The 25,236-nt window shown below is 52.0% G+C and overlaps 1 protein-coding gene and 1 long non-coding RNA gene across 4 annotated transcripts in view; one reads left to right on the top strand and one right to left on the bottom strand.

The window, feature by feature from the left end:
* Positions 1 to 7,315: 7,315 nt before the first annotated feature.
* On the top strand, positions 7,316 to 12,316 carry LOC129472351 (uncharacterized). 2 transcript variants are annotated; one of them, XR_008653887.2, is made up of 4 exons: positions 7,316 to 7,712; positions 8,510 to 8,571; positions 10,472 to 10,620; positions 12,148 to 12,316. It is a non-coding gene; the product is annotated as an uncharacterized lncRNA (long non-coding RNA). The 2 variants fall into 2 exon arrangements; XR_008653886.2 differs by lacking the exon at positions 8,510 to 8,571 and having other exon boundaries at positions 7,319 to 7,712.
* Positions 10,431 to 25,236, bottom strand: part of CTNNBIP1 (catenin beta interacting protein 1) — a 64,102-nt gene continuing 49,296 nt past the window's right edge. For both annotated transcript variants that reach the window (XM_055261896.2, XM_055261895.2), the window contains one exon: positions 10,431 to 12,944. In XM_055261896.2, the coding sequence (XP_055117871.1) occupies positions 12,886 to 12,944 (59 nt within the window). In that variant the 3' untranslated portion in view covers positions 10,431 to 12,885. The remainder of the gene's footprint in view (positions 12,945 to 25,236) is intronic.

Genomic DNA, 25,236 nt, shown 5'->3' with positions numbered 1-25,236 from the left:
AAGAAAAAGGGAGAGAGAAATAAAGGCAGGAAAGAGAGAGAGAGAAGAAAGAAAGGAAAGAAAGAAAGAAGAAAGAAAGAGGAAGGAAGGAAGGGAAAGGAGGGAGGGAGGGAGAAGGAAGGAAGGAAAGGAAGGAAGGAAGGAAGGAAGGAAGGAAGGAAGGAAGGAAGGAAGGAAAGAAAGAAAAAGAAAGAAAGAGAAAGAAAGAAAAAAGAAAGAAAGAAGGAAAATTTTAAGGCTGGGCGCAGTGGCTCATGCCTGTAATCCCAGCACTTTGGGAGGCTGAGGCCGGCGGATCGTTTGAGCCCAGGAGTTTGAGACCAGCCTGGGCAAGATGAGGAAACCTCATCTCCACTAAAAATACAAAAATTAGCTGGGCACAGTGGCAGGCACCTTAGTCCCGGCTACTCGAGAGGCTGAGGCAGGAGAATTGCTTGAACCCGGGAGGCGGAGGTTGCAGTGAGCCGAGATCGCACCACTGCACTCCAGCCTGGGTGACAGAGTGAGATCCTGTCTCCAAAAAATAAACAGATAAATAAATTTTAAACAGAAAGAACAGGCTGGGCGCGATGGCTCACGCCTGTAATCCCAGCACTTTGGGAGGCCGAGGGGGGCGGATCACGAGGTCAAAAGATTGAGACCATCCTGGCTAACACGGTGAAACCCCGTCTCTACTAAATACACAAAAAAAATTAGCCGAGTTTGGTGGCAGGCGCCTGTAGTCCCAGCTACTTGGGAGGCTGAGGCAGGAGAATGGCTTGAACCTGGGGGGCAGAGATTGCAGTGAGCGGAGATCGCGCCACTGCACTCCAGCCTGGGTGACAGAGCGAGACTCCGTCTCAAAAATAAATAAATAAATAAAAGATAAAAATAAAAAGAAAGAACGAACCCTGTTGACCTTTTGTTTTTGTTTTTGTTTTGAGACAGGGTCTCGCTCTGTCTCCCTGGAGTACAGGGGCACGGTACCTCAGTCTCTCAAATAGCTGGGACTATAGGTGCACGCTACCACACCCAGCTAAGTTTTTAATGTTTTGTAGAGATAGGGTCTCACACTCCTGGGCTCAAGCAATCCACCCGCCTTGGCCTCCCAAAATGTTAGGACTGCAGGTATGAGCCACCATGCCTGGCCCGTGCTGACATTTTGATTTCAGACCTCTAGCCTCTAGAATTGTTAGAAGATGAGTTTCTGTTGTGTAAGCCATCCAGTGTGTGGTACTTTGTTACAACAGCCCTAGCAAACTAGTAGACCCACCTCTGTCCCAGGCAGTGTCTGCCAAGTGGGACACGGAAGCAGGGGTGGGGCCCCGCGTTGCTGTCTGCCTAGAAGTCACGATGAGAGATCAGCTGCCATAGTAACTGCTCTTCGGCATCTCCCCAGGGTTTGCCCATCAATGCCACCTCTGTTCTCCCCGTCCCTAGGTCTTTATTCTCCAGGGCATGGCTGCTGGAGTCCCTTCTCCCCTCTGCACCCTTCACTAAGTAGTCACCTGGCCCTGCCAATCCCGGATTCACCACTTCCTTTCCCCTTTGTCTCCTAATCCTGATGGCAGAGGGTTACCTGCCCTGTAAACAGTATATGTTATTTTCCAAGTTAAACTAATTATAATAGGTATCTGTGCAGTGCTTTACAACCGACAGGATTCCTATCAAAGATCTCTTCTCATTCCATACTTATAACAACTTATGGAAGTTGACTTTTTTTTTTCTTTTTTGAGACAGGATCTCACTCTGTCACTTAGGCTGGAGTGTAGTGGCATGATCGCCGCCTCACTGCAGCCTTGACCTTCTGGGCTAAAGCAATCTTCCCACCTCAGCCTCCAGAGTAGCTAGGACTACAGGCGTGTGCTACCACGCTCAGCTAATTTGTGTATTTTTTGTAGAGACAAGGTCTCACCCTGTTGCCCAGGCTGGTCTTGAACTCCTGGGCTCAAGCAGTCCATCCACCTAGGCCTCCCAAAGTGTTGGGATTACAGGCACGAGCCACTGCACCTGGCCGGAAGTTGGTATTAACACCCATTTTATAGATGGGCAAACTGAGGCTCAGAGAAGTCACATACCCATAAGTAGCAGAGCTCAGACTTGAACAAAGACCTCTGATTTTACATCTAGTTTTCTTTATTCACACCAGCAGTTTTCATGAGATATTCCACCAAATATTTAAAAAGGGCTCCGTCAGCTGGGCGGGGTGGCTCACACCTGTAATCCCAGCACTTTGGGAGGCCAAGGTGGGCGGATCATCTGTGGTCAGGAGTCAATCAGAGATCACCCTGGGATTGTTTTGGGAGCTGGGAGAACAGCCTCCTTTCTACTGAAGTTGCCCCATAGGAGGAGATGCCAGTCTGTCATAGGAGATAATGAGGCCAACAGGCAGAGTCAAGCAGAAACAGAATAAATGATCCTAAAGGGAGAGGTGTTTGGGAAGCAGCCCCTGAGGCCCTGGTCCCTGCACAATTGCCTTAATCCTGTGAGCTACCTTGAGACACTTCCAGCGATGGGAGCCAGCTGGAGTTGGGTTTCTGTTGTCCGTAATCCCAGTCAAACCAAAAAGTCTGCCCAGACAAGTCCTCAAGCCCCTTCAGCAGCCCAGAATTGATTTATCAGCCAAGACAGGCTCACAGGGGTGCCACATGGTGCCAGGGCCCAGCCCCACTGAAACATCCCCTAAGGGACATGAGCCAGTGAAGCCAACAGGATGGCTCCTCTCTAGATCCTGGATTTCCTTGTTGTCAGCACCACTTTGGTTCAGGAAATAGGATCAGGCTACCTGTGGGCCACAGAGGGTTCAGCAGAGAAGCCACTCAAAGGTCAGGATGATTCAGTCATTTCCCGAGCCCTTGTGGAAAGCCCACTATATGTCAGGTGCCAAGGACATGACAGTGAAGCAGCCAGACAAGATGCAACCATGCAGCTTGGCTTCTAGTGGGAGGAGCGAAACATAAACAAGTAAACAAAGAAATTCATGAATAAAAAAATAAAACAGGAAAACGGGAGTGTGTTACAGAGTGGAAAGCAAGGCTGGGCGTGGTGTCTCATGCCTGTAATCCCAGCACTTTGGGAGCCCAAGGCAGATGGATCACTTGAGGTCAGGAGTTCAAGACCAGCCTGGCCAACATGGCGAAACCCCATCTCTACTAACAATACAAAAATTAGCCAGGCACAGTGGTACCTGCCTGTAGTCCCAGTTACTCGCGACGCTGAGGCAAAAGAATCGCTTGAACCCAGGAGGTGGGGGCTGCAGTGAGCCGAGATCATGCCACTGCACTCCAGCCTGGGTGACAGTCAAAAAAAGAGTGGAAAGCAAAATAGGGTGATCATGGTGAACACTCTGAGGGGGTGACATTGGAGCTGACATCTGAACATGGAGAAGGACTCAGCCATGGAGGAAGAACATTCCAGGCAAAGGAACAGCAGGCACAAAAGCCCCAAGGTGGGAGAAGCTCAGCATCTGAGGAACAAAAGGAGGCTGGTGGCTGGAGTGGGAAGAACAGGGGGATGACAGAGATGAGGTCGGATTAACAGGAGCCCTATCACCGCAGCCTTGGGCTGCGCATGCCAAAGGGCAGATTGAGTCCTAAGAGCAAAAGGCAGGACTGCCTTGCAGGGTCCAGGGTGGGGACCAGGACAGCCTTACTTGTGATGCCAAAGATGCCAGAAAAAGCAAATGGCTCTCAGTCATGACCTTTTGGGGGAACCCTTGGACTGGGAACAGAACAGCAAGAGCTGGTACCACGTGACCTCAGGGGCTCCAGGATCGCTGGTGCAACCTGAGTGGTCAGGAGAGGCAGGTTCTGCTACAGAAACAAGCAAGCCCAAGATGCCCAAGGCATGAAACAACACGCTTCCTCTGTTGCTCATGGCCAGGACTCAGGCTGATGGGGCAGCTGCTTCTGGAACATTACAAAGTGGCTCTCACTTCTGCCCACATTTCACTGGCCAAAGCAAGTTAGGGCCACACTCAAACTAAAGTGGGTGGGGAAATACAATCCCATTAAGGGCCTGGAAGGCAGAGAGCTGGGAATTTCTGGGGAACAACATTAATGACTCCCACAGCCCCTTGGAGGCTCAGACACACACGATGGAGTTACCCAGGGTGAGTGGCAGAGTGGGCTGTAGACCCACCTGGACTCCTGGACAAGCACTCTCTGCCATGCCGCCCTCCCCTCCCCACGCTGCCTAGCCTCCTCCACTGCCTAATGACCACTAATAGCTTAATCTCCTAAGCCTCTCGGCCCCTTCTGCGCACCAGCATCTGCTCATCCTCCCAGCATCTCAGAGGAGGGATGGGGTGAATCCCCTGGTTACCACCCAGGGAACTAGGACACCCCTTCTTGCCCTTCTTCTCCCTTAGGACCAATGTCTGGGCCTTGAATAGACCACGTAGCTTGGGGAGGGGGTGGGAAGAGCCAGCACCACCCGGCCCTGGCAGCTGCATCAGCAGCTTAAGCAGGAACCACAGCAGGGCCTGGGCAGCTGCCAGGTTCAAGCCTAACCTCCCAGGCTTGTCCTGACAAATTGCCCTCCTAACATGTTCTGCTTCTGAAGCTGCTTCCCAGGGGTCCTCCCTGGGAAGGTGCCAGAAAAAGCAAGTGGCTCTCAGACACGACCTTTTGGGGGACCCCTTAGACTGGGAACAGAACGGTAAGAGCTGGCACCATGTGACTTTAGGGGCTCCAGAGACCACCGGTGCAACCTGAGTGCTCAAAAGAGGCAGGTTCTGCTGCAGAAACAAGCAAGCCCAAGACAGAAATGAGCAAGCCTCCTGCTCTCTCTGAGTCCAGCTGCCGTAGAAGTGTCAGGGACCAATGGTCCCCAGTGGACCCAGAGGCCTCTGTGGCCACCCTGCCCTGACCGCCCCATGAGCCACATCACAAGCCAAGGAGAAGTGCACCCCTCACCACCCTGGGCAAGTGCAGGAACTCTGAGGGACCCTCCCAACTGCCTCAGCCCCCTACAGGTGAGCCTGGGGCCACCAGCTCCAGCTCTCTGGCACGGTTGTTCCCTTCCCGCAGGGCCCTGCACCGTTGCTGCCTATTTGCACATCAGTCCCCCCGTCCAGCAGCCTCAGTCCCGCATCTCACTTCCCAGCCCAGTGCCCAGTAGGTCCTCAGCCAGCATTTCCTGATGCGTTCAATGCCCGGCAGGGGCCCAGCTGGCACAGGCTGGGCTGGTTGAGTTAACTCTCGCAGTGCCTGGAGGAGTCCTGGGAGGCAGCCAGATGGCTCAGGGCTCACCTCCAAAGCCAGCTGGAGGCGCTGGGAGGAGCTGCGAGAGCTAGGAAGGAAGGTTCCAGATAGAACCCTGAGGGGCAGAGTCCGGGCTGCGCCTCCCAGGGTATGGCCTCTCTACAGTCTCAGCCCTTCTGATGGGGTGGAGGGCTGAATCGGTCGGAGAAGTCTACAGACTGCGTGGCAAGATTCTACCCTGGGATGCAAGACCAGCCCTGGACTGACTCCCAAGGGACAAGCTGGCAGGGGCAGTCCGAGCTGGGCCTGGGAGGGCGGGCAGGGGTGCCACAGGCCTCTGGGCTGGGGGCTGGGGCTGAGCCTTGCCGAGGGAGCACAGGTACAGCCACACCATAGGCCTGGCTGGAGGGGCCACCTCAGGCCAGTGAGGCCATCAGATGCTACCTGGGGAGGCTATGTGGGCACTGCAGCGGGGGGCGGATGGGCCCCCCCAACTCCACCCCACCACTGACTCTGCCAGGTCCCTTCCCCACTGGAAGCTCAGCCCCTCCACCAAGCTGGCCCCTCTTTCACACAAGGACACACAAGGATGTGCACCTATGGTAAACAAAGGGCTATTTTTATAGCCTCATTGTTTCCTCTGGCAGCTTCCTAACTCCCCAGCCAAGGTACACCTCAGTCCTCCCTCCGGGCACACTGCAGACCTCCAGCTCTGCAGGCTCTGCAGGCTCCGCCCTGCCAGGTGCTGGCAGCTCCGGCCTCTACCACTCCTCAGGGGCTACTCAGAGGAGGCCAGGGCCTAGGGTGCAGCCAGGGCCCAAGGTGAGGAACTGCGGCCTCTTCCTTTTCTGCAGACGGAGGCCTGAGGCTGGGAAGCGGCACTGAGGGGGTCACGGGGCATCACCCATTGCCATGGGGGCATCTCAGCCGGGCCCACCTAGACCTATGCTGAGTCAGCAGCCTGGCCTCTTGCCCAAAGAGGTCAAGTGTTGGGGGGTGGCCGTGCTCTGCCCCAGGGCTAGAGTAGCCTGGGCGTGGAGGCAAAAGAAAGAAAGCAGACCAGACCGTCAGTTTTAGTGTTTTGAAATTCTGTCCAGACAATACACCCCCTTATTGCCTGAACCCCAGGCAGGCTGCTCCCCCGTCCGTGCCCCCCCACCCTTGGCTCACCACTGCCGGTGCCCACCCACTGAATCCAGATAACAGCCAATGAGGCAGTTGCCATGATTGTTCCCACGTTCCAGATTAGGAAACAGGCTCGGAAACGTTGAGTGATTTGCCCACGACACAGTCACTGGCAGAGTCTGGATTCGATCCCAGGTCTGCAGTTCCGGAGCTCGGAGTCCAGGCCCTGCCTCCTTGGGCAGGATGTGGGCCTCCCCCCACAGCAGCCATGCTCCCAGCCTCCCCATCTTTGGGGTGAGGGGTGCAGAGTCTTGGGGCCCTGGAGGGCTAGGAAGGCAGGAGGAGGGGCTGGCCGGGAGGGAGGGGTTCTGGGGCCCAAGATGGCTCTGTCTTCCTCCTCCTCTTCCTCCTCCTCCTATTTGCTCTGAGGCAGAGCCGGCTGCCGCTGCCGTGAGAAGGAGCCGCTGGCTGTGATGGGTTTTTTTTAACCACTTGATCATGATCGAGGATTTAATTTTATCCCCTTTCCTGACTGGCTGTGATTCTATTTGGAGTTTAAGCACGAGGCGAGCAGGAGGGTCCCTGGAAAACAAGACTCCCACTCCCAGGCTCTGCCGAGGTCCCTCCGTGACAGAGTCCACCCTGAGGGGCACCCTTCTCAGCTGGCAGGTTTTGGGGAAGGTGGAGGGGCTCTGCTCCAGTGAGCACCCGTCCCCGAGGCAAAGCAGCTCAGCAGAGGGAGAGGCTCAGGGCAGGGGCTGGGGAGCTGGAGGCAGCTCTGGCCTTGGCTTCTACAAAGGGATCATCTGGGCTCCTTCATCCTCATCAAAGAAGCGTTTTCTAAGCACCTCGCGGGACCTGGGGCTGTGCACCTCCCCACACCAAAGGCTGCTGACAAGTCCTCGCTCTGTGTGACTTTTGAGTAGAGAGGATGGGGTGGAGGGACACCCACTATGGTGACTTAACAATGACCCTATGTCCTGACCCCCCACTGGTCACAGGTCACTCTGCTAAGCATGTCATATGCATTATCTCATTAGTTGTCACCAACAACCTATGGCCCTGATGCTCTTATTGTTTCCATTTTTTTCAATAAGATTCATCATTCACCCCAAGTCACACAGCTGCCAAGTGACAGACTCAGTCCTGCCTCCAGTCGGCCTCCACAGTTCCCTCTCTAAACCATGATGTCTCCCCAGCCCCCAGCTATGTGGACATAAAGATTTATGCTGTGGAGGCAAACAGTCCTCGAAGATTTAAAGTGGAAGAGGAACTTCTGGCAAAACCAGCTTAGCTTGGAGGTGAAGTGCTAGGTCTGCATGGGAGGCTTCAGAGAGATCCAGGGAGCTTCGGGGCAGCCTAGGAACAGACCTTGCACGTGACTGAGCATGCACCTTCACACAGGTACCATCCAGTCAACACTAGCTGCGTTGTTAAGACTGGGACACATGGCCGGGCCCGGTGGCTCACGCCTGGCCAACATGGTGAAACCTCATCTCTACTAAAAATACAAAAATTAGCTGGGTGTGGTGGTGGGTGCCTGTAATCCCAGCTACTCAGGAGGCTGAGGCAGGAGAACTGCTTGCACCCGGGAGGCGGAGGCTGCAGTGAGCCGAGATCGTGCCACTACACTCCAGCCTGGGTGACAGAGTAAGACTCTGTCTCAAACAAACAAACAAACAAAAACAAACAAACAAACAAAAAACCGAGACATAGGAGACACCTGTGAAAGATGTTTGTGAAGATCCACCTCCTTCCACCGGAAGCAGCATGGTCAAGACCAAGGGTCAGGCAGTGGAAACTCTCAGAGGCTCTGGGTCTAAAGTCACCTCCTCTGGGGTTGCACAGGGCGAGGCGGGGCTCCCACGGGTGTGCAAGCAGGGACGGCCACCTGTTGCACACACACCTAACCTAGGGGCTCTGGAAGAGAAGTAGACGGCGCAGGGTGGGTAGGGCGTGGCTCGTCCCTGTGTCAAGAGCGCTCATGACTTCTGTGCTGGCAGGACTGTAAGGCCCCTCTGGGAACCATCTGTGATGGGGAAGGTTCCAATGTCAAGGAGAAAAGTGAAAGCAAGATACTAGTTGATATTCAAAAGGCATTTCACTGCCCTTGTCCCTTCAGAAGGACTTTCTTCAAATTAGAACTGACCCCTAACTTGCCCTGCAAGTCCCCCCAAATCTGAACATCAGTTGTTTCCCAGAAGATCAAGTGCTTTCAGTGGACAATGCAGAGCGGGGAAACGTTTTCTCAACACAGCCTCAGGTTAGTCAGTTAGTCTGGGTGCATTTTATCCTCTGGGAAATGGAAAGGGTTGGGTGGCCATGGGCAACCCGGAAGAGGGAGGGAGGGAGAGAGAGAAAGACAGAGGGAGAGAGAGAGAGAGAGAGAGAGAAAAACGAACCTGCCCTGCCCAAGCAAAGGCGGCAGGCACGTGGGTGGTGTCAGGAGTGCCCCGGGGCCAGAGTTTCCCCTACCACCAATGGAGGGGGTCAAATTCCTTGCTAAAAAGACCCTCTTCAAAGGCTGGGGCCAGCTTGGATTCTCAGTGCTGGTATTTACCTGCAGGGACGGGGAGAAGAAGCACTTCACTCATTCTCAACTGCCTGCCCCCAAGCCTGGGAAACACCAAGAGGCACAGCCCTCAGCCTCCCCACTCCAGGCTCAGCCTGGCCCCCTGCTGTCTCTGGCCGCAGCAGTCCCAGCGCCGCCTGTTGGGGTCGTTACCCCATCCCGTACCTGGGAAGGTGACCCAGGAGGTTGCCTGCTGTGTGGGCTGAGGGACCCCGAAAGACCCAAGGCTCTCCCCGGTGTTTTTCCTTTGCCTGCTGAAGTGTCCCCGACTCATTTACGTGGCCTACTTCTCATGACAGTTTAGGCAGCTGACAGGTTAGACAGCACCGGGAGGACGATCCCGCTTGGCTCCAGTTTCCAACCTCTCTGCTGGGGGCTGGGCAGGTGGGACTAGGGCCAGCCGGTCAGTACCTTGAACTACTCAGTGGCTCAGCTTAGAAGAGCTGATTAACTACAAGGCTGACAGTGTCACTCAGAGCACTGGGCAAGGGGTGGAATCTGCACATAATCTACCTACCATGGACCTTTGGATGTGTGCCTCTATGTAACTTCTGGTTAACACAGCAATCTTTATTTGTCTTTCTCCCAATGACTACAAACTCCTTTCTGGACAAGAAGTTACAGAAAAAGGCAGATCAACTTAATATAAGGATAAGCATAGGTTACATGAACATGGTCTGGACTAACTTGTGAGGTAGTGAGCTTCCCAACTCTAGAGAGTATTCAGGCAAAGCCTGGACAAGGTCTTTTCAGAAATGTTTCAGAGAGGCATGCACATCTGGCTACTGCATGGGTTGCTACAAGACCCAATATCTCCCCCAACACAAAGATTTAATGATGTTGGTTGTGCCATTGTACTCATATTCTGTAAACTCCATAGCCTCTAGGACCCAGTGAAATTCTTTGAAAAGGAAATGAAGCAGTGAGACTATGTAAACAGAAAAAAAAAAAAAAAAAAAAAAAAGACCCAAAAATGAGATTATGAAGGGTGGAAATGAAAATTTCTAGAAAATGCTTCCAAAGCAAAAATTATTGAAGCAGAAATGATTTCAGCTTCCAAACTTGTACATACAGCTAAAAACCAATATATCTTCCACTTCTGGGATGGTGGAAGGGACAGATATTCTGTTTGGGTGTCTGTAACAAGCATTCTAAAACCGGTGCCATCACATCAGGATGTTGGGGTGCCTAGGATGGTGGGGTCCCCACATCCTTATGGAGTGCTTAGTGTCTTTTCACAGGTGTGGAAGACAAGGTTGCCTCTAAAGTTTACTGATCTCAGTTGAATCTGGAATGACGTTTAGAATCTCCAGGTCAAAAAGGAGGTTCAACCTTCCTAACGACCCTTGAGCTGGGCTGGGTAGATCTAGAAATTCTTCCAAACCCTGAGCTCAACTCAGGTCACAGACACTTATCAAACTTGGTGTTGTCCTTCCTGGCTGCGCCTCCCTGGGAAGGAGGGGCCCCCGCAGCAGCAGAGCCCACGTGATGTGGGGAAATCAGTCAGAGCACCTGATTCCGAGGGAGAAACCAGCTCAGCTCACACGCCAACCTATGAAAATTCTTTATTGTTAATTTCTTTCTCCAACAGATATATTTTTAGTTGAAATATGAAGCCACAGCAACACTTTGACTTTTCCTCTTCAGAAGATGAGACAGGCCAGGGTCGTCATTGTTACAAAAGCAAGGCCTGTGATCATGACAAGGACAGGCTGGGGCAGAGACCACACGTTCAACCAGGTATCCACCGGGTGTGGGCCCTTTATAGGAGCTACAAAGAGGGGGCAGCCAGCAATGTGGCCTCGACACCAGACTCCAGGCACTCCAACCTGGAGGAGGGCGACGAAAGAACTCACCTTTCCCAAGGGGCTCAGCCAGACCTCCAGGCCCCTGAGCTGGGAGAGTGCGTGTGTGTGCACGTGTGTATATGAGTGTGCACACGGGTGTGCTCGCTCACACAGCACATGCACACATGCGCTACCCCTCCTGAGATGCTCTCAGGTCCCTGCCAGGGTAGGGTTGTAGCTGTGTTCCCCATAGCTGACTGTCAGCTAACCAGGGCTAGGGGTGAGTGCATGGTGGAGGACACAGGGTCTTAGCCTGATGCTCGAATCCTCCTTCTGGAACAGGCTGATGGTGCCAGAGCACAGCATGAACCACCCACCGACCATGGGGCTCTCCAGGGGTGGGTCATTTGGCTCCTGTGCACTTCATGACACTCAGGAGCCCCTACGGCCCGAGCCCCAAGCCCTGAGAAAGGGGAAAGATTTGGTTCTGAGAGGGTACCCCTGGCTCTGGGCACCTAGGGGCCTCAGCATCTACCAGCGTAGGGGAGGGTGGCGGCCCCCTTCCTGAGGACTGCATCTTTCTCCAACCCCTCTCCCCAGATCCCACACCTGCCAGTGATCTAGGGAGATAGGAGGACCACCTCCCTTCCAGGGAAGGGGGTGGCAGGTAGAAGGACTTAGGGTTGGTGCAGGAACACTAGACCTGCCCCTCACCCCCTACCTCCAGGACTGCCATTCTGAACTGCAATTCTGGGCCTCAGTTTGGCTTAGGGGCCAGTCTGAAGGGACTTGCTTGGTGAAGGCCCAGCCAGCTGTCCCAGTGGCATTTCATAAACAAACGATACTGTCCCTTCCAGGCTGACCTAGAGAGAGACCCTTCCAAAGGCAGTGGAGTGGAGGGCATGGGCCTCCGATGAGAGAACTCCAGAGCTGGCCGGGACCTACTGCACTGGCAGCAGACCGGTAGGAGCCTGGCTGGGGTAGGTCAGGGGTTGGTGTTTGGAGCTGGAAGTCTCCTGGGCCTTGTGAGCCAAGCTGGGGATTTTATGTGGGTTCTGGGCTCCCAAGCAGAGACCTCCGTTAGATGATCTCCAGAGTCTTTGGGGTCTTACACTGGGAGAAGCTCCTCCTCTTTCCAAGATGACCCCCAAAATGAGGCCTCAGGAAGTGGTACACAGAGGGATGGCCAAGAGGACAGAGCTGGGTGGTATGCCTCTGCTGGGCCCGGCCCGGCCGGCAGGGCCTGGACGGTGCCTCAGCAATCCCCTTCTCACCAAGGGACGCTGGCTGGTTGCCAGCTCATGCAGGCAATGCACATAAATCCCGCCTAACGGTTACCTCTAGGCCCTGGGCTGCTCGTTCAAGACGACACAAAGCTCCTCAGGGGCCCAACTTTCCAGCTGTGGACCCTGCTCAGGGTTCTCGGGGTCCTCTTGCTGGTGGAGGCAGGTGTACTCATTAAAGCAAATGTACTCCCCAGGTGGACCCTCAGGCCCAGAGCCGGCAGCAGAGGGGGGTGAATCCATGGCAACAGGAGTCACAGGTGAACCAAAGGGAAACCAAACACACGCATCGAAAGCCAATCAAACACAAACCCCAAATGTGAAGGCAGCAGCAAGTTCTTTGTGTAATAAATATTGCAAAGCGCACTTGGTTTCTTTCTTTTCAAGTCAAATATAACGACTAATGTCCCAGACCCTGTTTTCTGCATTCAAAATAGGGAAGCTGTTGATATCAGCAGAACACCTGCAGCCAATCAAAGAAAAAAAAACCGTTTCCCATTAACCAGCCAATCACAGTCCCTTTCCAGTTTAAGCAGCCAATCAGACCTCTTCACATTTCTAAAAAAATGACCTACCTAAAGCACCAGAGCTCGGAGAGCTTCCAGGGAAGCCAGATACCGAGGCGCAAATTTTTTAAAAAATAAGAGTCAGAAATAAAAATAAAAGGTTTCTGTTGGTCAAGATTTAAAAAATAAAAAAGTTTCTTCCTGCAGCCAATCACAAGTCCATCCCTTTAAGCCAATTATAAACGCACCACTGGTGTCTCCCTTGATGCCAGCCCCACTGAGTAGCTGTGAGGTGGGGTGGGGCAGGGCAGGGTTGGGTAGGGGAAGGGGGAGGTGGGACAAAGGGGTCTGCTGCCACTCAGCCAGCCCAGGAGCCACACAGATCTCTTGGCCCTCAACAGCATCCAGGGTGTTCCAAGGGCTTTGCAGCTACTGCCTCCGGTCTTCCGTCTCCGACCTGGAAAACGCCATCACCACGTCCTCTGCACCTGCAGATAAGGCGACAAGGATCGCTGATGGGGCTCCCAGCATTGGCTTGCGAACAGGACAAGCAAGGAGGCTGTGGCCAAGCTGCAGCCCCCGCCCACCAGGATCGCGGCACTCTCTGAGGACAAAGTACTTTGGAGGAAGTCTTCCTCCCCTCTGGTCTTCCCTGCCTCCTGGCTGGGGACAAGGCTTGCAACCCTGCTGTAGGGCTGCAAGGCAGGGCTGCCAGGGTGAGGCTCACAGGCTTGCTCAAGGCTACATAGCTGACAGGTGAGCCATGATGAGGCCCCAGGTGACCTGGAGCAGGGGGCTCAGCTCTGCTCACAGCCCTTGCTCCAGAGTTACCAAAGCCAGAGGTGGGGTAGCCCTTGGGAACCTCCCTCTTTCTTCTCAAAACTCGCATCTTGATGCCTTCAGAGGGTCTGGCTCACTGTGGTTTTAAATAGCCATTCCTCTTTGCAGCAGCTTCTCCTTCACCCAAACCCAACACCTCTTCCAAGAAGCATGGCCGGGCCCACGTCCAGCCTACTGTCCGCCTGGCTCTGACTGAGACAGATAAGCCCACAATCCTTCTTTTTCTTTTTCTTTTTTCTTTCTTTTTTTTTTTTTTGTGTGATATGGAGTCTCGCTCTATCACCCAGGATGGAGTACAGTGGCACAATCTCGGCTCACTGCAACCTCTGCCTCCCGGGTTCAAGCGATCCTCCTGCCTCAGCCTCCTGAGTAGCTGGGATTACAGGTGTGTGTCACCACGCCCGGCTAATTTTTTTGTATTTTTAGTAGAGATGGGGCTTCACCATGTTGGTCAGGCTGGTCTCAAACTCCTGACCTCATGATCCACCCACCTTGGCCTCCCAAAGTGCTGGGATTATAGGCATGAGCCACCATGCCCAGCCAATCCTTCTTTTTCTTAATCCTGAATTTGAGATTCTGGCCCAGGCACTTGTGAAATCACTTCCTTTGTCTTGTTTTCCAGACGACAGGCGCTGATGAGTGGCCAGGATAGGCAGTGGCAGGAGGGCAAAGCTCGAAACGCTGACCTGCTGCCCACACCCACAACTGCCTGGGGAGTTAGGTGCTGACATGGCCGGGGAGGGGCTGTGGGCCAGGAGGTGACCTGTAGCGCCCCACCCTGACTCCCTGACCCGGTCCTGCTGCTCTTGCCCCCTTTGTAAAAGGGCAGATCTTCACTTTGCCCCAAAAAGTACCAGTCTGGCTGCCCATGGTCTTTCTGACATCCTGTCTGTGCTATTGCAGGCATTCTCTCTGGGAGGGGGTGGATCGGAATAGGAGAGACAGGAAAGGCCACCTGAGGGTGGGCCGGTGTGGGGGGTGTGAAGTGAGGCTCCTGGCATGTGAAATAGAGTCAGCAGAGTGAGCCGGCCTCCACTCAGTGAGCCAGGTCTCCCCCACAGCCGGCATGTGCTGACCTCCTTCCAACTGCTCTACCAAGAGAGGGAGGACGCGCCCAGCCGTCAGGAGGGCCAGAGATGGAGGGCCCAACTACAAGGATGCAATGCACAAGACACACCTTCCACTTGGCACTAGAGCACCAAGGTGCTGCCAAGGGAATAAGCCTTGTCACCTCCCACTGCCAGCCCGCCTTCATGGGGTTCTGGCTTTACCAGCACAACCTTCATTGCTCAGAAGGGAAATAAGCATCTAGAAAGGGGCACGAGTTGTCCGGCTCCCTAGGATGGGGCTCCCTCGCTTGGGAAGCCCTATGAATCCTTCCCCTGTCTTCTCGGGAACATTCTGTTTTCGCCTGAGCCCTAGGACCACGCAGTATCACTGCAGGCAGAATTTTCCTAGCAACCACAGAATCGAAGATTACATCATCCCCTGCATGGCAGCTGAGCTGGTTACCTAACAGATGCCGACTTTTCCTGAGTGCTGCTTGCCCAGCTCGCTAATCAGAAGGGGGCTGACAAGAGTCTGTGAAAGGGGAGTTGTCAGCAGAAGATGCCTTAGTGGCAGTGATGGTGGCAGCCCGCTCACTCCTCTCCCTGCCTGCCCCGTGGCCTTTCGCTCAGGGACCTTGGGCCTCTGTAGTGAGCTGCAGGCACAAAAATAGCCCTGGATGCCCCAGGAGGGAATGGTGCATCTACAGAGGGAATGGGCCATTGGCTCCTCAGAGGAGCCCAGACCTGGGGACCAGGACTCCCGACTCCACAGCCTGCCCAGTGTGTGTGCCTGTCCTGTGCTCTGAGGGTGGGAAGGAAGTAATCTTCTCCAGGTCACACAGGGACTCTGATGGCTATTTAACAAGACACTTGAAGCAAAGGATTTGCAAGAGTCCTACCCTTCCCACATTGCCAGCTGCCACCCCCTTCCCTGGTGGCATTTATAGAGCCTCCCACTGTGCTGCTGGAGCCCTGCAGAGAGGAAAAGGCCTGCGGAGCTGCGGCCTGTCTGTGCTCTCTTCTGTTCCTTAAGGATATTATCCAGGCTTACCACAAGGATCTGCTTTCCTTTGGGATGAAAAAGAAGGCAGGCTCTCAGTTCTTCCAGAGCATTCTCTGACCTATCCTTGTCACTGGTCAGCCAGGTATTTGTCATTCAATGAGATCTGGCCATGAACCTGACAGGCCTCTGACCGAGGACACTGGTTCCCCTTTTCCTCTTCTCTATGAAATTTGGGCCAGTTACTGAATAGGGAGGGTGAGCTGTTACATTATGATCATGACTCGATCCCTCAGAGCTGGAGTTTTAGAGCCAGGAAGGACCTCAGAGGTTGAGTCCTACAGTCTTTCCTTTGAAGACCAGCATATGGCAGCTCCCTCAGGTAGTCTCACTGTCTTGGATGCACTGCAAAGAAGGCAGCAGGCCAGCCCACTGCCTCCAGGCTGCCAGCTGGCTTTTCCTATCCTGTTTTACAGATGAAGCTCTGTCTTCCTCCTTGGTACCTCTGTTGACACTGTCTGAACTTGAGCTCAGAGCTTCTATTTGTCCCTTCCCACCAGATGCAAGTGAGCATAGGAGGGGAAAGGTTGATCTGTGTCTCCTGTTCCACACTCTAACACATTAAAAGATAAGGAGAGCCAAAACCCAATGACAGTATCATGAGAAAAGAGAACTACAGCTGAGTATCTCACATGAATATAGATGCAAACACACCCAACAAAATGCTAGCAAACTGAATACAACAACATATAAAAAGGATTCTATACCCTGACCAGGTGAGATTTATCCCAGGAATGCAAGGTTGGTTTAACATCTGAAAATCAATGACTGTAAAACACCATATCAATAGGATAAAGGACAAAAACCATACAGGAAAAGCAGCTGATGAAATCCAACATAATAAAACCACTCAACAAGGCTGGGTGCGGTGGCTCACGCCTGTAATCCCAGCACTTTATTGGGAGGCAGAGGTGGGCGGATCACCTGAGGTCAGGAGTTCGAGACTAGCCTGGCCAACATGGTGAAACCCCATCTCTACTAAAAATGCAAAATTAGCCAGGCATGGTGGCACATGCCTGTGTTACTTGTGAAGGCTGAGCCAGAAGAATCGCTTGAAGCTGGGAGGCGGAGGTTGCAGTGAGCTGAGATCACGCCATTGTACTCCAGCCGGGCAACAAGAGCGAAACTCCGTCTCAAAAAAAAAAAAAAACCCCCACTCAACAAACTAGAAGACAACATCCTCAATCTGATAAACGGCATCTATGAAAATCCCACAGCTCTTATCATATTTGTGGTGAAAACTCTCCCTACCAAGATTATGAACAAGAAAAGGATGTCCGCTTTCACCATTCTTATTCAATATTGTCTTGAGGTTCATTCCAGGTTAGGTAAGTTAAGAAAAAGAAATAAAAGCCATCCAGATTGGAAAGGAAGAAGTAAAACTATCCCTATTTGTAGATGACATGATCGTATATGTAGAAAATCATAAGGAATCCACTAAAAAAAAATTTTTTTTTTTTTTTGGAGATAGGGTCTCACTCTGTCACCCAGGCCAGAGTGCAGTGGCATAATCTTGGCTCACTGCAACCTCCACCTCCCAGGCTCAAGCAATCCTCCCACCTCAACTTCCCGAGTAGCTGGGACTATAGGTGTGTGCCACCACATCTGGCTAATTTTTGTATTTTTTGTAGAGATGGGGTTTTGCCATGTTGTCTAGGCTGGTCTCAGGCTCCTGAGCTCAAGTGATCTGCCCACCTTGGCCTCCCAAAGTGCTGGGATTACAGGCTTGAGCTACTGCACCTGGCCCACTAAAAAACTATTAGGACTAATAAACAAGTTAAAGGTACAGGATACAAGGTCAATATACAAAAATCAATTGTATTTTTATACACTAGCAATGAACAATCAAAGTAAAATTAAGAAAATGATTCCACTTATAATTGCATTAATCATAATAAAACACTTAGGAATAAATTTAACAAAGTGCAAATTTTTGTGCTTTGAACAGTACACAATATTACTGAATAAAATTCAATACATGATCTCTATCAAAATCCCTTTCTTGGGGAGTTTGTAAAAATTCCCTTTTTTTTTTTTTTTTTTTTGTAGAAATTGACAAGTTGATCCTAACATTCCTATGGAAAGGCAAGGGACCCAGAATATCCAACACCACCTTGAAAAAGAAGAACAAGTTGGACTCACACTTCCCGATTTCAGAACTTACTACAAAGGCAAGGTCAACGAGACTGAGTGGTACTGGCATAAGGACAGACATATAGATCAGTGGAACAAAAATGAGAGTTCAGAAATAAACCCTCCGACTTACGGCCAGTTGATTTTTGACAAGGGTGCCAAGACAATTCAGTGGGGAAGAAATGAACAAATGGGTGGTGGGACAACTGGATATTCACATGCACAGGATGAAATTGGACTCTTACCTTGCAGCATCTAAAAAAATTAACCTGAAATGGATAAATGACCTAAATGCAAGAGATAAAGTTATAAAAATCTTGGAAGAAAATATAGAAACAAATTTTCATGACCTTGGGTTAGGAAATGATTTCCTTTTTTTTTTTTCCTTCTGGACAGGGTCTTGCTCTGTCACGCAGGCTAGAGTGCAGTGGTACAATCAGCACTCAAAGCAGCCTTGACCTTCTGGACTCAATTGATTCTCTCACCTCAGCCTCCTGAGGAGCTGGGACCACAGGCCCACACTGCTACATCCAGCTAATTAATTTTTTTTTGGCCAAGGTGGGCAGATCACTTGAAGTCAGTTTGAGACCAGCCTGATCAACATGGTGAAACCCCATCTCTACTAAAAATATCAAAAAATTAGCTGGGCGTGGTGGCGCATGCCTGTAGTCCCAGCTACTCGGGAAGCTGAGGCACGAGAATTGTTTGAACCCAGGAGCTGGAGGTTGCAGTGAGCTGAGATCGCACCACTGCATTCTAGTCTGGGCGACAGAGCGAGACTCTGTCCCAAAAAAATAAATAAATAAATAGGCCGGGCGCGGTGGCTCACGCTTGTAATCCCAGCACTTTGGGAGGCCGAGGCGGGCGGATCACGAGGTCAGGAGATCGAGACCACAGTGAAACCCCGTCTCTACTAAAAATACAAAAAAAATTAGCCGGGCGTGGTGGCGGGCGCCTGTAGTCCCAGCTACTCGGAGAGGCTGAGGCAGGAGAATGGTGTGAACCCGGGAGGCGGAGATTGCAGTGAGCCGAGATTGCGCCATCGCACTCCAGCCTGGGTGACAGAGCGAGACTCCGTCTCAAAAAAAAAAAAAAAAAAAAATAAATAAATACATAAATAAATAAAAGAAAAATTGTTTTGACAGATGGGGTGTCTTCCTATGTTGCCCAGGCTGGTCTTGAACTCCTGGGCTCAAGCCATTCTCTTGCCTCTGCCATGTAAAGTACTAGGATTACAGGAATGAGCCTCTACACCTGGCAGGAAATGGTTTCTTAGTTATGATATCTAAAGCACAAGCAATAGAAGAAAAAAATAAATAAAGATAACTTTATCAAGATTAAAAACTTTTCTGTTTCAAAAGAACCATCGAGAATGTGAAAAGACAACACGCAGAATGAAAGAAAATATTGACAAATCATATATCTGGTAAGGGACTGCTACGCAAAATACATAAAAAATTCTTTTCTTTTCTTTTTTTTTTTTTTTTTTGAGAGGGAGTCTCACTCTGTCGCCCAGGCTGGAGTGCAGAGGCATGATCTCAATCTCACCGCAACCTCCGCCTCCCGCATTGAAGAGATTCTCCTGCCTCAGCCTTCAGAGTACCTGGGATTACAGGCGCCAGCTACCATGCCCGGCTAATTTTTGTATTTTTAGTAGAGACGGGGTTTCACTATGTTGGCCAGGCTGGTCTCAAACTCCTGACCTTGGGTGATCCATCCGCCTCAGCCTCCCAAAGTGTTGGGATTAAAGGCATGAGCCACCATGCCCAGTCCATAAAGAACTCTTAAAACTCAGTAATAGGCTGGGTGCAGTGGCTCACGCCTGTAATTCCAGCACTTTGAGAGGCCGAGATGGGGGATCACCTGAGGTCAGGAGTTCGAGACCAGCCTGGCCAACATGGTGAAACCCAGTCTCTACTAAAAATAAAAAATTAGCAGGGTGTGGTAACACGCGCCTGTAGTCCCAGCTACTCGGGAGGTTGAGGCAGGAGAATTGCTTGAACCCAGAAGGCAGAGGTTGCGGTGAGCTGAGATCACGCCACTGCACTCCAGCCTGGGTGACAGAGTGAGATGCCATCTCAAAAACAAAACAAAACAAAGCAAAACAAAAAAACTCTCAATAATAAAAAAGTGGAGAAAACCCCAATTTAAAAAAATGGGTGGCTGGGCGCGGTGGCTCACGCCTGTAATCCCAATACTTTGGGAGGCCAAGATGGGCAGATCACAAGGTCAGGAGATCAAGACCATCCTGGATAACACGGTGAAACCTGTCTCTACTACAAATACAAAAAATTAGCCGGGTGTAGTGGCAGGCGCCTGTAATCCCGGGAGGGACTGTTGTACTCAGGAGGCTGAGGCAAGAGAATGGCGTGAACCCGAGAGGCAGAGCTTGTAGTGAGCCAAGATGGCACCACTGCACTCCAGCCTCGGTGACAGAGTGAGACCCTGTCTCCAAAAAAAAAAAAAAAAAAAAAAAAAAGCCAGGCACAGTGGCTCACGCCTGTAATCTCTGCACTTTGGGAGGCCGAGGCGGGCAGATCACCTGAGGTCAGGAGTTTGAGACCAGCCTATCTAACGTGGTGAAACTCCATCTCTACTAAAAATACAAACATTAGCCAGATGTGGTGGTGCGCTCCTGTAGTCCCAGCTACTTGGGAGGCTGAGGCAAGAGAATCTCTTGAACCCAGGAGGTGGAGGCTGCAGTGAGCTGAGATCACGCCATTGCACTCCAGCATGGGCGACAGACCAAGATTCCGTCTCAAAAACAACAACAACAACAAAAACCCAAAGCTATAATGATAAACCATTTCACATCTACTAGAATCAAAAAGACAGATGAGAACAAGTGTTGGCCAGTTTGTGGAGCAATTGGAACCCTCATCCATTCATTGCTGGTGGGAGTGTCAGGTGGTGCAGCTGCCAAGCCTGCTCCACAGTCTTTCCCATCTCAGCTGATGGCACCTCCATCCTCCTGTTGCTCAGGTCAGAAGTCCTGGGGTCTTCCCAACTCCTCTGTCATACATAAACTCCACACACAATGCATCAGCAAATCCCATTGACTCTACTTCTCTACTTATAAGGTAGATGCTAAGTACATCACCACTTCTGCCACCACCACCCTGGTCTGGGGTGGGTGGACTCCTGAATCCTCGCTTGCCTTGACCTCCTCTCGCTGGCCCCTGATGGTCCATTCTCCACATAACAGCCAGGGGGAAGTTGTTAGAAACCTAAGTCAGCTCCTACCATGCCTTTGCTCAAAACCCTCCAGAAGCTTCTACTGCAAGACTGCTCATCATATTCAAGGCCAATGCCCACCTCCTCACTGTGGCCAGCAGGACCCACACACGCTGGTCTCTGACTGCCACTTCGCCTCCCTTTACAACACACCTCTCACCACTCACTGCGCCAGCTACATAGGCCCCTGGCCGTCCTTCAAGCACAAGTCCTTACACCCCAGGGCCTTTGCACCTGCCGCTTCCGTTGCCTTGATGTTGTTCTCCAAGTTTATCTCATGGTTCTTGCACTTCATAGAGGCCCTCCCTGAACACAACTTCTAAAATGGCCCTTGTCTCAATCCTTCAGGTGAATGAGGTCTTCAGCACCCTCAGTGCTACCCACAGAGCTCTATATTGAGCTGACCTTCCTTTCTCCACTGGAACGTACATCTCATGTGATCGGGACTTTGTTTTGTTCACTGACATAGTCACAGTATCTGGGCAAGTACCTGGGACACAGGATGAATCTTTACAGATGAGGAACCTGAAACTCAGAGAGACAAAGCAACTCAGTGAATCAGAGGCAGAGAGACGACCCAGATCTAGACTCCAAAGCCCATGCCTTCACCCTAGAAGGAGAAAGGAAACCACGGACCTCTCCAGTCACCCAGAGCACTAAGGCTCATCTGGCCTCCTAGCATCTTAGTTCCATCTTAGTTCCATCAGAATGGAACTAAGAACCAGGGCTTAAAAACACCACCAAAGCAACCCAGGGACACCTTGGAGATAATTCAACATGGAACCCAGAGTGCCAACCTGGGAAGAGCCCTGGCCCTGGCCCCCTGCCCCCACCTGGTCCCCACTCCTATCTCCCCTGAGCCCTGCTCCTTATCTCTGCCTACTGCCCTACCAGACACCTCACTAGTCCCCTGGCTCACCTGCCCTGGAAACCAGGGCCAGGACACTGGTGAGGGCGCAGCTTTCTAAACCAGGGCAGGGTATCCAGCAGGCCCTCCCATCCCATGCCCAATGCCAGCTTTGCCCCTTTAGTGGAGTCCAGTCAATTGACTGGGGAGAAAAAATGACAAATATGCAGGAGCTTAGAAAAGGGAAGCTGGCCCCTAGCTGGGGGCGGGAGAGAGACAATGGGAGCTCAGGATGAACTCCCACCAGCATGCTGGAACCAGCTCTGCTCCCACCAACACTCACCCTAGGCCTGGCCTGGCTCACTCAGGCTTTTGGAAAAAGCATCCTGGGGGCCTCTGACAACTCCTAAAGTCTGCTGAGAATCACTCTTGCTATTTGAGACTCTTAAGCTGAAGTCTTTCAAAGGTCCTTTCCTGAATATACTGGGCAGCTCAATGCATTTCCTGAACTGCCAGGGCAGGCTGCTATTGGCCCTGCAGGATTACAGCTGGATCAGCAATAGTGGATGAAAGAGAGGAACATGGAGATGCTAAAGCCCCAAGGCCAATCCACGGAGCAAGGGCATTTCACAGACCTGGGTGGGGAAATCCTGGCGGAGCCTAGCGCTGCATTAGCTCCTAATTTGCAAACTTGGAAACAGGCCAGTCCCAGGCCACATGGGTGAAATGTAGCAGACAAAGGCCTGTGACCCTGATCTGTAGACCCTGTTCCCACCTCCAGGGTGCCTCCCTGGACTATCCAACATGGTGGGGTCTGCTTTCACAGCCAAGAGGAGGGCTCAGTCCTGGCTTCATTTCACCAAAGCATCTGGGTGTGGGAGGGACAAGCTCACCTCCTACCCTGGGGAACCTCTCCAGACCCAGGATCCTGCAAAGTCCAACTCAGCACAGGTGCTCAGAGGTGGCCAGGGAGAAAGAAAACAGACCTGAGCACAAGTCCTTCCTCCAAAATTGATGAGGGTACAAAAAAGCCTGCCTAAACTCCCAAAGGCCGTAGGCCCTGCAGGCCCTGCAGGCTCTGCAGACCAGGCAGGGCACAGCACTGTACAAGGTCACTGGAGAAAAAGGGGAACTTCAGTCACAGATGGACACTCCTGCATCACCCAATTCAGAACCAGGATTCTAGGCTGGGTGTGGTGGCTCATGCCTGTAATTCCAGCACTTTAAGACGCTGAGGCCAGTGGATCACCTGAGGTCAGGAGTTCAAGACCAGCCTGGCCAACATGGTGGAACCCCGTCTCTACTAAAAAAAAAAAAAAAAAAAAAAAAATTAGCTGGGCGTGGTGGCATATGCCTGTAGTCCCAGCTACTTGGGAAGCTGAGGCAGGAGAGTTGCTTGAACCTGGGAGGCGGAGGTTGCAGTGAGCCGAGATCACACTACTGCATTCTGCATTCTGCATTCTGGCATGAGCAACAGAGCAAGACTTCATCTCTCAAAAAAAAAAAAAAAAAAAAAAAGAACCAGGATTCTTCCAGGCCCAGCTCCCCACAACCATGTGCCCTGGGGACAGGGAGCTTCTGCCACATCATCCTGCAAGACCACTGAAATCCTCACCACCCCCCTTCCTTGCTGGCCAGAACTTTCCAGGACAGTGTCAGACATTCTGGGGTCAGGTACCTGGAAGCTTCCTGAACTCCTCAGGAGCCTTACTCCTTCCTAAAGAGGGTAAAAAAGCAGGGCACGAAAACTCAGAAATGTAACCTGAAATCTTCAGGGTCTGCAAATTCTCATGGCTGATGCGGGGAACTCCCTTTGTGAGTCACCATCAGCAGAGGGAGCTAACTTTGGCTAAATGCTTCACAAATGTCCAGGGAATGCCACCTGGCAAGCCCAGGGCCCGTCCTCGACACACATGGCAGACCAGGCTGGAGAGGGAATGCGACCACATGCTCCCAAGTGTCCAGGACAACGCCCACTCTGTGTCTCATCCTCTTCTCTGACCATATGGTTTTTGGTTGTGGTACCTTTTCCTCCTCCCATGAGCTCATTAATCTTGCTATTAATACCATCTAGCATCTGCTACCTGGCTATCCAAAACTGCAGTGGCTGAACTACCAGCTCTAGGGAAAGGCTACCTGGAAAAACAGGACCCAGACGCTCCTCCAAAGGGAAGCATTTCTGAAGGGGACAAAACTCAGGTACCACCCTAGACTGGGCCTCCTCCCAGACAAACCAAGACCCGCTGGTGGCATGTGCTGTTTTCAGCAGCTCAGGGCTATGAGCTGGGTGTTCTATACATCTCAGCTCTGATGCCCCAAAGTCGCCAGGGGATGGCTTTCACCCAGAGACAGTATGACACTCAGGTTGCTATGGGGATGGCGGCCAGTGATCCACCAGGGTCTTAGCAGCCAAAGCAGCACCAGGCTCAGGGGCGCCTCCTGGGCTTCAGGCTGACAACCACCACGGGCACAGAGGCTGCTGGGCGCTGCAGCAGCCAGTGCTGCGTGGACGTGCACCGAGCCGCCAAACTGCTGAGCCAGCTCCCAGCAGAGACATCAGGCCTCCTGGAACAGCCAACAAGAGCTCAGGAGGCAGCTAAAGGCCCTCCCAGGCTTGGGGTCCCTTGTGGTACCCCAGTACCAAGACCCTGGAGCTGATACCCAGCCTGGGTCTGACTCTGACTAGCTGTGTATTCCAGGGGGAGGTCCCTGCACATCTAGCCTCAGTTTACTCATCTGTACAACATGATGAATCTATCCCCAATCTCACTAGCCACAGGATAACATCCACAGCATAAAGCATCATAAATGACATCCTGCAGGGTCACACCTTGGGGCTCTGTTATCCCTGCTCTGTTCTGATCCCAGATGTGCCCCCCCAAATCCATCTTGCCCTGTTCCCACCCTCCCACCCTGCTGAGCCTGACACATACATGACCTTTGTGATATGTCTTCCCAGGCAAGGTGTTCATTCCCTGTATTCGAATTCCTTGGTTCCCCAAAATATAAGCTCTCATAGACCAGGGAGCTTTGATTGCCAAGAAGGGATGGAGATGACCAGGTCTTCACCTAAAACCCTGACATATTCTCTCTCTTTTTTTCTTTTTCTTTTATATACACACCTTCAATAGAGATGGGGTCTCACTATGTTGCCCAGGCTGCTCGCAAACTCCTGGACTCAAATGATCTCCTGCCTCAGCCTCCCAAAGTGTTGGGATTACAGGCATGTGCCACCGTGCCTGCCCCATCCTGGCATATCAAATTTTAGCGGGCATCAGAATTGAATCACCTTGGGAGCTTGCTTAAAATGCAAATTCCCAGGCTCATCTGGCAGGCATTCTGGGGCTATGGCAGGGCCTGGGAGTCTGCATTTTAACAAGTACCCTCAGTGATTGAGGTGTGCAAATGTGTAGAGCATGCTCAGAGAGCTCAATGCTACAGTCTGTCCCCTGACCTCCACCCGACCCCAAGCTGTCATGCCTTCTTGCCCAGCATTCTGGAGGAGAATCCTGTAGCATCCTTCCCACCAGTTTCTCTACACGCACATCCACATGCATTCTCCAAGGCCCTGTGCAAACAGCACCTCTTCTCTGTGGCTTCCTAGGTGATCTCCCCTC

Source organism: Symphalangus syndactylus, chromosome 22 (genome assembly GCF_028878055.3).
Source record: "Symphalangus syndactylus isolate Jambi chromosome 22, NHGRI_mSymSyn1-v2.1_pri, whole genome shotgun sequence".
In the NCBI taxonomy this organism is placed as follows: Eukaryota; Metazoa; Chordata; class Mammalia; order Primates; family Hylobatidae; genus Symphalangus; species Symphalangus syndactylus.
The sequence above is the reverse complement of the archived record's forward strand: the minus strand, read 5'-3'. Positions and strand labels throughout refer to the sequence as shown.